At 39.9% G+C, this 12,223-nt stretch overlaps 1 protein-coding gene across 1 annotated transcript in view; it reads right to left on the reverse strand.

The window, feature by feature from the left end:
- Positions 1-10,248: 10,248 nt before the first annotated feature.
- Positions 10,249-12,223, reverse strand: part of ERICH6 (glutamate rich 6) — a 33,813-nt gene continuing 31,838 nt past the window's right edge. The window contains exon 14 of the mRNA XM_044255084.1: positions 10,249-10,512. Coding sequence (XP_044111019.1) covers positions 10,249-10,512 — 264 coding nt within the window. The remainder of the gene's footprint in view (positions 10,513-12,223) is intronic.

The raw sequence follows: 12,223 nt of genomic DNA on the forward strand, positions 1-12,223 counted from the left end.
TGTTTTGTAAATTTCAGTGTATAAGTCTTGGCTTCTTTTGTTACAATAATGACTAGGTACTTTACCTTTTGATGGTATCATAAATGGAACTGTTTTCTTAATTTCATTTCAGAATGTTCATTGCTGGTGTGTAGAAATACAATTTATTTTTGTATATTAATCCTGCGTTCTGTAACTTGACTGAAGTTGTTTATTCATTCTAATACTTGTTTGTGTGTGTGGATTACTTTGGGTTTTCTGTATATAAGATCATTCCATCTGCAAATAGAGATAGTTTTACTTTTTTGTTTTTTGATCTGGATACTTTTTACTTCTTTTTCTTGCCGTGTCAGAAACTCCAGTACAATGTTAATTAGAAGTAACTAGAGCAGACATCCTTCTCATTTCTAATCTTTGTGGAAAGCATCCAGTCTTTCACCGTTAAGCCTGATTCTAGCTGTTAAGTTTCCAAAGATGTCCTCTGTCAGGGTGAGGAAGTTCCCTGCTTTTTCTGCATTAATTGAAATGATCATATTTTCTCCCTTTTATACTGTATTTATGGCCTGTTACATTAATTTTCAGATGTTAAACCAATCTTATATTTCTGGGATAAATTTGACTTGGTCATGTGTATAATCTTTTTTATATGTTGCTGGATTTGGTTTGCTAGCATTTGTGAGAATTTTTACATCTCTATTCACAAGCAATATAGATCTTTACTTTCCTGTGCAATTTTTGTCTGATTTGCTATCAGGATGATACTGACCTCAAAAAATGGGTTTGGGGGATTCCTGGGTGGCTCAGTGGGTTAAAGCCTCTGCCTTCAGCTCAGGTCATGATTCCAGAGTCCTGGGATCGAGTCCCGCATCAGGCTCTCTGCTCAGCGGGGAGCCTGCTTCCTCCTCTCTCATTCTCTCTCTCTGCCTGGCTCTCTGCCTACTTGTGGTCTCTGTCCATCAAATAAATAAAATCTTTTTAAAAAATTTTAAAAAATGGGTTTGGAAGTGTCTATTCCTACTCTCTTTTCTAGAACTTGTGAAGAATTCATATTAATTCTTCTCTGACTATTTGGTAAAATTTACCAGAGACACTGTCTTTTCTTTGGGCCTGATAAGCCTTTCTTTGTGGAAATCTAAAAATTACTAATTTGATCTCTTATAGACCAAATCACATTTCCCATTTCATTTTATGTCAGTTTCAGTATTTTGTGTAACCTGGCAATTTCTCCATTTCATTTAAATTATGTTATGTTAGCATCCAGCCACTCCTAGTTTTCCCTCATAATCCTTTTTATTTCTGTAAGTTTGGTAAATGTCCCCTCTTTTATTCCTATTTGAAGTAATTTGAGTCTTCTCTCTTCCTTTGGCTGGTCTAGCTAAAGGATTGTCAATTCTGTTGTTCTTTTCAAAGAGCCAAATTTTGGTTTCATTGATATTTTTTTTTCTATTGCTTTCTACCTTCTCGAAACCAATAATAATGAGAAAAATCTTTAAAGCAGCCAGTGGAACACCAGACACATTGCTCGTAGAGGCAGATGAAGCCCTGCAATACAGATGATGGACTAGCCTTACACTTGAAACAGTTGCATTGGTTCTTTAGAGAAGTTGATTAAACAAAAAAAGCACATTTCCTTTGAGTGTGAGGATGTCAGCTTGATCTTTGCATGAGGCAGGCAGTGTGCTTTATGAGAAAACCCTTTGCTGTCCCTGAATTCCTGACAACCACTGTGTCCCAGAGTTCTTCAGAGTAGAGATGGTGATTTGTCTTTCTAGCACAAAGGGAGAGAACACTAGGAGTAGGTCCTGCTGCCCCTCCCTGCAATGCTGGTCCCAGTGTCAGCAGGAGTTTGTTCTCATTATGATGCTTTTAGGGAAATGGTTTTTCTCCCTGATGTTAGTCCTAATCCAGTCGTTATCAACCTTGGCTGCCCTGGAGAATCAGCCAGGAAGCTTTAAAAAAAAGTACTGAGGCCCATCTACATACCAGACCAATTTAAATTTAGAATCCAGGCCATCTGAATTTTTGCCTGTGTATATGTATATGTGCATTAACTATAAAAAATATGCATATATATAAATACAATATATATATATTTGTATGTTGTGTGTGGTGTTTTTTGTTTGTTTAGTTATGTGGAACTTTTAAAATATATCCCAAAGTGGAAAGAATAGTGATCGTCATATTGGTGGTGTGTTGAGGAAGAGCTAGTTCATATATTTTTTAAATACATTAAGGGTGGGTGTCACATTAAGGTTGGTGGCATTTAGATTTCACTGACTTCATCTTAGAAAGTAATGTTTTATTTCAAATCGTCAAGATTCACAGTACATTAGAAATTACATTCCTCACAACCTCTTAAACTTATTATGGATCCTTATAGACATCAATAAAGAATATGCAAGGGAGAACATGAATTAAAATTTTTTTAAGGGCATGAGAAGGGAAAAGTCTGACCATCACTCATCTGGATAGATTGTTTTTTTCTTTTTGGAGGCCCTATGGCCGTTCACTAGGATATAATTTTAAACCTTGTCTTTGTAGTTCAGTGAAGCAGAAACAGATCCATACTTTACATACAATTTCATCTGTTTTAGGATTGATAAACAATAAATGCGGCAGAAACTTAAATGTGCCCTTACAGAATTGTGTGCGTATGTTTGATCTAGCACTTTTTCTTATCTTTTTTTTTTTGTTTAAGGTTTTATTTATTCATTTGACAGAGTGAGCAAAGGCAGAGTGAGAGGGAGAAGCAGGTTCTCTGCAGAGAAGGAAGCCGGATGTGGGACTTGATCCCAGGGCTCTGAGATCAAGACTCGAGCTGAAGGCAGCGGCCAAAGGAACTGAGCCACTCAGGCCATCCTGATCTAGTACTTTATCTAATCTGTGGGTAACAGAGAAGCCAATGTGTTTGTATGATACAAAGTTACTATCACTGTTTTTAATATTTATTAATATAATTTTAATAGTAATAATGAAATCATTCTCTTCTGAAATCAGCTTTCCATTCCTATTACTACTTTTAAATTATTCTGTGATCTATTTCTAATTCTCTTGGTCCTCAGAAGAGAGGTGAGGTCATTTCCTGGTTTAGGAAGGACTGTGTGAAGAGGTTGCTTGTATCCTTGCAGGGGCTTTGCTGGATCTCCGTAGCAGTCACAGTGGCTCCCATCACTGAGCACCGCTTGCTGCAGGCTGAGCACTGTACCTGTATTCTCTCTAATGGCCATGATAGCTGTGGGGAATTGATTTTATCTTTTTCAGTTTACAGCTGAGAGTACTGAGGCTCACAGAGATTAAGTAACTAGCCCAAGGACACAAAGCTAGTTGGTGGAGAGGCAGGACTTGCCCCTGGATGGTCTAACCGATGATTTCCACTTCAGCACATGGCTCTCGGAGCTCTGGCTCTGGGCAAAGAGCATCCATGTGAGGAACAGAAGGAAGAACATTGGATCAGATCAGAAGACCAAGGCTCTCTTTCTAGTTCACTGCCTGATCAGTTGTGAGACCTAAGTAAGACACTTAGCATCTTTCAGTCTGTGTTGTTGTTGGAAACTTGCAGGATTATGTGATATTTAAACTGTAATCAATATAGGAGTGTGAAAGAGGATTAGTTTACCCTGTCTCCAGCTCTTGCTTTGTTGTATAATTAGTCAGATACCATCATATCTATCTTTTCACCACAGAAGAGTTCATAATACATCATTTGATTTTACGGAATTAGGAATGAGATTTTTTCCCCCCATCTCCGTTGAATGCTACAATGAATGGATTGTCAAGAGCTTGGAAGTGTATGGAAGTGTGTAGTATCCCTGCCTAATTCTGGCGTTGGGGAAAGGAGTCAGGTAATGTGGACACAGGGAAATGTAGCACATCTTCTTAAATAGAAGAATATCATGTGTGAGCATTCTAGATACATGAATTGAATGAACCCGAGTAAAGAATTTCTAAATTGTTCATGTTAAGCTCTGAATCTGGTCTCTGTCTCTGGTGAATTACATAAGGATAGAGTTAAAAAACAAGAATGTTGGGAGTGCCTGGGGCGCCTGGGTGGCTCAGTGGGTTAAAGCCTCTGCTTTTGGCTCAGGTCATGATGCCAGGGTTCTGGGATCGAGCCCCGATCGGCTCTCTGCTCAGCAGGGAGCCTGCTTTCCTTCCTCTCTCTCTGTCTGCCTCTCTGCCTACTTGTGATCTCTGTCTGTCAAGTAAATTTTAAATAAATAAATAAATAAATAAAAACAAGAATGTCATGTATTAAAGGAACATCACTTATTCTTTGGATGAGAAGAAATTTCTAAGTTCTGGCTTACATGATCTGATTCCCGACTCTAATTTTAAGAATCCAGTTAAAGCTTCTGCTGACTCAAAGGATTGTTGCTTCTCCTAAAAAATTCTTCAAGTGTCCTCTATGTTTGCTTGCCTGCTTCTGGCTAGCCTTTTGAAAGAGAAAAGATGAGCATTTGGGATATTCAAAATTCTTTATATATAAAGAATTAGTGGAGGCCCATGAATTTACCACCTTGCTTGAGAGATAGTCAAAGCCCCTGCATCCCTCTCCCCATCACTCGTCCCTCCAGTGGGAAGCACCAGCCTGAAACCTCATGTCTATCACTGCCATACCTCTCTTCGTAAGAGGTGTATCTACTTCAATGATACGTGGGATTGCTTGACATGTTTCAAGACTTTATATAAATAGAATAATACTGAAGGTATTCCTCTTCCCTTTTATGATTTTGTCCTTCAAAATGAGAATGTTTTTGAGGGTTGTTTATATTAATTCAGATAGTTCTAGTTTATTCATTTTCACTGTTGTATGGAATCCCACTGTATGGAGACATCGTGCCTAGTTTGGGCTGCTGTAACAAAACACCACAGGCTTGATAACTTATAAACATGAATTTATTTCTTACAGTTCTGGAAGCTGAAAGTCTGAGATCACGATGCCAGTATAGTTGGGTTCTGGTGAAAGCCCTTCTCTGGGTTGCAGACTGATTTCTCCTTTTATTCTTCTGTGGAGGAAAGAGCGTGAGCTAACTCTGTGGGTTCTTCTGAATAAGGTCTAGCTCCATTCTAAAGGGCTTTGTCTTTACGACCTAATAATCTCCCAAAGACCCCCACCTCCAGAGACCACTGCATTAGGGATTAGATTTCAACATGGGAGTTTTGGAGGAACACCAGCATTCAGGCCATAACACTCCACAATTTACCCGTTCTTCTGTTGATGGATAGTTTGTTTTGCTGTTACAAACTGTGGCAGTGCGCAAGCTTGTTTTTGTCTCCTTATGTCGGGTATACACGTCCTCAGCCTTACTAGATAGATTGCTGGCCAAAGTGATAGCTCCCAGTTTATATTTTCTCCAGAGGTACTTGAGTGTTCCCATGACTTTTTATCCTTGCTCCCAGCTGTCGTTACTGGATAGGACAGAGAAAAAGTGCAGGCTGATGAGCAGTCAGATGCCCTTAAAGAACAGGTGTCTATAGAATAAAATCCAAACTCCTTACCATGGTACACATGCCTCTGCCTTACCTGGCTTCCTCTTACCTGGCCAGCCTCTCCAGCCTCACCTCACTCCAGGTGTCCTTCAATGGTGGGGACATGCAGTCAAACTCCTTTCCACCTCTGAACTCGCTGTTCTGTGTGCCTGGAACACTCTCCTTCCAGCTCCATATGTGACTGGTTTCAACCTTTGTATAACAACCCCTTGGAGAAGCCTTCTCTGATCACATAATACAAGTGTAGTCCTATTTATCTTCCTACTTACCCCATAGCTCTCATTCACATTACTGGTTTGTTTGTGGATTTTGGGTTTTTTTTTTTTCATTGTATTTATCAGAATTTGAAATTAGTTTGGTTTTGCTCACTGGAATATAAACTCTGCGAAGGCCACATACAATGCCTGACATGTGCCAAATTTTTATTGATTGAATGAATGTATATATGGATGCCTTCTCCACTTGGTGACTTGTTACCCTACCCCTTCCTGTCACTTCTCCCACATTCACTGTCCCAGCATTTTGCTGACCACTGGTGTGTAGATTAGGGTGAATGTAGAGCACTCTGATGGTATCCATACAGATACCCTGTCTAGTGCTATCTGTTTCCTTCTGACATGTCCCAAGATCTCATGCATTGACTGTATCCTCAGTTGAACCTTTCTCTTTGGACTGAAGTTAGGTCATCCCCTATACCTGCAGTGCCCAGAACCAGCGACTCCTACCATCTTTCTGGAGGTCATTGTGGCTTCCATAAGTGCTTAGTAAAGGATGAGGTTTGCCTGATTCACCTCTGGCCCTTTCTTGCTGACTGATAGGTGTGGAAGACTCCTCAAGGCACTGAGGATAGATTCAATTACTAATGTCCAGGCGGTGGTAACTTTGTGGGCATCATTTCAATCACTTGTGATTCCTGCATCCAACTGACATACTAAAGGGATTACTTGTTGCTTATGGAGAAAATACTGTGATTATTCTGAGATCAGTCAGTTGATTCACTCACCTTCCTGGGCTGGGACAGGTGGTCTCTGTGGGTGCTCCCTGTACTACTCCCAATCACTGCACTTACCTCATTGTTCTGTTTATGCTCTCTTTTTCCCTGAGAAGAGGAAACTGTGAATTTAAGCATTGTATCACCAATGCTTGGCACAAAGAGGTCATTTAATAAATGTTTATTAAGCAGATGAACAAATAAATGGATGGGGTGAATTCAGGACCTGGAATGAAAACCGGTTTATTAATAAATTTGATTTATACAGAGAGAGTTGCCAACTGTGTGTCTAACTGAAATTTGTAAGCAGTCATAGCTCAGCTCTAGAGAAAACCGGGTTCTCCACACACTGTTGAGGTAAGAACTAGCTTTTGAATGGGACAGTGTTAGTCTGTCCTAAACCCACGATGCCAAGCACGGCTGGAGCAGCGATGAGACGCCCAGAACTCTGCTCCAGGCCGTTTATGTCCCTGGTAAAGATTTCACTTTGTTTCTTCATTCAGCATGTGTCAGGTGTTGGTATGTTTTCATATGAACAAGGGAGCAAGAGGCTGATTGTTTTCCCACTGTATTATCACTTTGCTTAATAGTTTCACAGAGGATGTGCCTGGGTATTCAGAAAATGACTCATTTGAGCATCACCACTCAAGAATCTGGAGGATGTTGCATTGTTTTCATTTCCCAGTGCCAGTCCTGTAGAGCGGTGTGTAAAAAGCGGGTGCGAACAGCAGTGTTGCTTTGCACCGAGACTCTTCTGTGCCTCGCCTACTGCTGGGCCACCCGCGGTGTGACGGAGAGAGTTCAGCGGTTCTCTTTCTGGCTGTGGACACACATACAGTCTCTTTATCACCCTCTTTTGATTTGCCAGTTTGGCTCCAATCAGCGCATCCTAATTCTTAGATTTCACTCTGAATCATAGGGGAAGAAAATGGTTAAGACACCCCCATCGCTTCGCAACCTGAAGGTCAAGTTAGCATCCGATTAAGATATCCCTCCAAGGAAGCACGGAATTTGAGGAGTTACCTTTTCCTTAGAAGAGGACTAGAGGATGTGTTTTTGGAAGTTTAACTCATTTCATACTGCCTCAGTTATATTTACATGCTTTTAAATTATTTTATTTTCCTACGTTGAATATATTCCTAAAAGATTCCTTACATTGTTTCTGGAATAAGGTAGAACAGAAAATATACATACATAATATTTGTTGTAGGACAGTGAAACAATAGAATGATAATAAATTATTTAGTTTGAAGTAAAGTACATTTTTAAATCACCTTTTGTGTATTATCTAACATAGTTGGAGAAAAGCACAGTTCATTTCTGTGTTTTACAAATTATTATTATTATTATTTTAATATTTATTTGAGAGAAAGAGAACAAAGAGGGAGCGAGAGGGAGAAGTAGGCTCCTTGCTGAGCAGGGAGCCCAGTGCCAAGCCCAGTCCCAGGACCCTGAGATCATGACCTGAGCCCAAGGCAGATGCTCAACTGACTGAGCCCTACAGGCACCCCTAAAAATTATTATTAAAATATAAAATTTGCTTCTGAATGTTCACTGAAGGCAGGGGGAGCCTCAGGGCTCAGTCGGTTAAGCATCTGCCTCTGGCTCAGGTCATGATCCTGGGGTCCAGGGATAGAGTCCAGCATCAGTCTCCCGGCTTAGTGGGGAGTCCACTTCTCCTTCTCCCTCTGCCACTCCCCTTTTTTGTGCTCTCTCTTTCTCTCTCTCTGTCAAGTAAATAAAAAAAAAACTTTGAAAAACATATCCATACATAAATCCAGATAAGGGACTAGAAATTAGCAATAGAGCACCATATTAAAGATGGCTATTTCCCTGTGGTAGGATTATGAGTACTTTTAACATCTTTATACTTCTGTAATCTCCCAGATTCTCTACGAGTTCATATTACTTTTGTTAGCAGAAAAGACCACCAATGAAACGGACTTTAAAATATTTAGTTCATATATCGTAAAAAGTTTGCACAGGCTGATACACTGGATGTGGTTTTACATTCTGATCCCAGCAGGGCTTTGCTGAACACACTGCTGCCAATTTTACCTGGAGCAAAGAATTATACTTTCTTTGCTTATCAGTTACATTGAAGTGCATATATGTCTTCTTAAAATGTGATCACTTTATCTGTCAAAAATGTATACATAAAATCTAAAATATGCATAAACAAAAATAAAAGTCATAATCCTGAGATCAGAAATAAAAAGAGACAAATCTTTATGCTTTAAGTACATCAGTGATTTCTTTAATGTTTACATCTGGAAAAACATACACATGTAAAGTGTTTTCTTCTCCCTCAGTTTATTAAAATAATACTAAAGTATTAGTATATGACAACTTTATGGCCATAAGAGTAATTTTTTTGAAGAGCTTGTTATTATATTAAAAAAAAAAAACCAACAACCCATGAATTAACAGACTGAATTATTCAAAAATGAGATTGCCTAAAACAGCCATATGAAAAAGCAGACATTGATATATAAAATCTATGGCATACCCCAATCCACTTTTTGTACATATTATTGTCGTATTGTTATACTGTATCATTATTGCTATTTTAACAGTACAATCCTTTAAATCAATAAAACTGCCCTGAGATATGATCCTAATAGATTAGGGTTAATAGATTAATAGATTTAGATATATTTTTCACTTGGAAATATTTTATTTTTAATACATTTTTAAAGAACCAACATCAATTTCTTTATTACATGTAGTTATTTTTACAGTTAATTTTGTGAAAAGTGAAACCTTTATCTGATCTGAAGAGTAATCAGAATATGAAAGTGAAGATAATTTTAAATAAATTCTGTCACTAAACATGAAGCAGATTGATTAAAGATGTCATTTCATTATCCTGCCAGTCCCCAATTAAGGCCTCATTCAGTATCCACTATGGGTTTAGCATCTCCAAATAATTCTTACTGATGTACAAAAAACAGATTCAGTTAAGGCTTTGTTGTGATTAAGTGTTGTACTACATGCTACTTTTTCAGAGCTGTGCAGATACATATTAGTTCAATTAGTTTAATACTTGTCTCACTTGATAGAAACTAAAAGCTCATCAGTGAAAAGGAAGAGGGGAGAGGACAAAAATAAAATTGAAACATTTAGCATTGATCAAGACGTGAGTCTAGGAACCTCTGTGCGTTCCCCAGCCAGAGGCTTCCCTTTGCGCGGTGGGAGAGCAGCAGCCTGGGTCAGGCAGGAGGGGTGGACATGGGGTAGATGGCACTTTCCTGTGCTCCTGTGCTCCTGAAGCTGCAGCAGGGGTTGTCCTTGACCTTCATTTCCGGAGCCTTTCGGATGGGTTTTGGATGCATCTAATCCTGCTTTCTTTCTATTTTTAATTTTTTAAGAGTTTATTTATTTATTTGACAGAGATCACAAGTAGGCAGGGAAGCAAAAGAGAGAGAGAGAGAGGGGAAAGCAGGCTCCCCTGCTGAGCAGAGAGCCCGATGCAGGACTCCATCCCAGGAACCTGGGATCATGACCTGAGCCGAAGGCAGAGGCTTTAACCCACTGAGCCACCCAGGCACCCTGCTTTCTGTTTTTCTGATAGAACTCTGATAATGGACACTTAGAAATGATTATGCTCATTTTCTGGTGTCCTGAAAGTGCGTAGTTTTCCAACTACAAATGTAAGCTACTGATGACTCAAAATGTGTTCTAAATTTATAATAAACCGTATTTCTTGGTATTTCCTGGTCATTACACTTTTCTTGAAATCTCTCACACCCCCTCCCAAAATAACAAAAAAATGAAGGTATCATCATTTAAGTATTTTCATTTATTATAGCTGATATTGTGTTCACTGTATCTTTTTTTATACCAGAATTGTGACAAAGGGCAATTAGTTTTACAGAAAGTGAAGAAAGATAGGAAGGTTGCTTTAATTTTTCCCAAACCTGGCTGGAGGGAAAATTCGCACATCCTTTAAGTTTATGAAACAGGCGCTGAATCTTTATTAAGTTGGCCAGCAGCAGCAGATCATCCCCATTCAGGTACCGGAGAACTGGAATCTCCTCAGGGTTAGGGAACTTTTCAGCAAAGAGAAAAAGAAAGGAAGCTCAGGGCCCGAGGTGTTAATCTAATCTGAAGGAGGAATGAGCTAAAATGCTGTGGAGATTTGAGAGACCAGAGCCGGCCTGACCACATAGAATTTGAATACTTTCAAACGCTCAAATTTTATTCAAGTAAAGTTATCAGTATATACTGAGGGGAGCACCAAGATGCCTGGAGCACAGCTCCTTCCTGGGGAGATGCCCAGTGGGGAGAGCATGGTCAGTGCTGGACTGGAGGATAGGAAGTCACTGAGCAGGCGGCCTTCCTCAGAGAAGGGAGCGCCTCAGCTGAGTTTTCAGGTAGGACACACACAGACTGCTGAAACTCCTTTCCTTCTAGAATGTGCCCCTGCCCCCAGGAAGCCATTCCACCTTAACCTTTCCTTGACCCTCCCTTGGCCTCTGTGCTTACCCTTCCTCACAGCCTTTGGTGATTCAGGCTGATGTCTGAATTCCTGCAGCTGCAGGAAGGGGAATGATCTGTCAGGAGGTTTTGCCTGTGTGTGCCCACATGTGGATTCAGGACCAGCGTAGGAGGGGCGTTTAGCCTTAGTGGGGTGGGCTAAATGCAACCTGCCACCATCAGTGTTACCACCTACCTACAAGAGACTCAAGAACGCACAGCATTCCCTTCTGCATCAGAAGGTAAGAGGGGAGGGAGGGAGGGACAGGGAGTCTGAGACAAGAAAAACAAAGAATGGACCAGCATTTATAAGTTCCCTTCAATCCTGATTCCATAGAATCACAGAAAACTTTTTAAGAGAGTAAATCAATGAAGGTTCTAGGAAATAGAAAAGATTCTGATCAGCAGGAATAATCTTACAGAATTCCTGAATATCAAAAAACAGATGGGACCATATCCATAGAGAGGTAATATGATCAAATAAAACCACTAACCCAGAACACATCCAGAAGTGAGGAGGAGGAGGGACCCTGAGGTAAATACTAGAACAATCAGTTGATCAGTTGGAAGGCAGCCCTTACACGGGTGGGGCTGTACCTGTTTTCAATCATCGTGCCCCCAGGGCTGCACAGGCTGGAGCTGGAAGTCTGGCCCTGGGGCTAGCCTTCTGCCTCTCAACATATACCACTTTCCCAAAGGCCCCACAAACAAACATCAGTAAGCAAAATATGCAGGAAAGTAGGGATTCTCAAATACAAAATGAACACACAACCTGGAATCACCAAATATATGAGGAAATTTGAGACTGTGAGAGAGAGGCCAGATAAACCTATCAGAGATACCAATATTCAAGGAGACAATAGCCAGAGGAAGACTCTTGAATATGGATGGTTAATATTTTCTGAGGGAGAGAATTCTTGTCAAAGAGAAGCAATAACTAGAGGACTTGGAAGTTCTATGCATATAGGAAAAATGATGTGTTAACAATTTTATTTTTTTAAAAAAAGATGTATTTATTTATTTATTTGACAGAGATCAGAAGCAGGCAGAGAGAGGAGGAAGAAGGCTCCCTGCTGAGCAGAGGAATCATGGGATCATGGGACCTGACCTGAGCCGAAGGCAGAGGCTTTAACCCTCTGAGTCCCCCAGGTCCCTGATGTGTTAATAATTTTAGGGTGACCATTAAAAATGTATTAAAAGATTGAGTCTGTTAGGTTGAGGAAAGCAACAAAATCCAGTTATATATTGTTTGCAAGCGACACATCTAACTTAAAATTGTATAAA

This window comes from Neovison vison, chromosome 6, assembly GCF_020171115.1.
Source record: "Neovison vison isolate M4711 chromosome 6, ASM_NN_V1, whole genome shotgun sequence".
NCBI lineage: Eukaryota > Metazoa > Chordata > Mammalia > Carnivora > Mustelidae > Neogale > Neogale vison.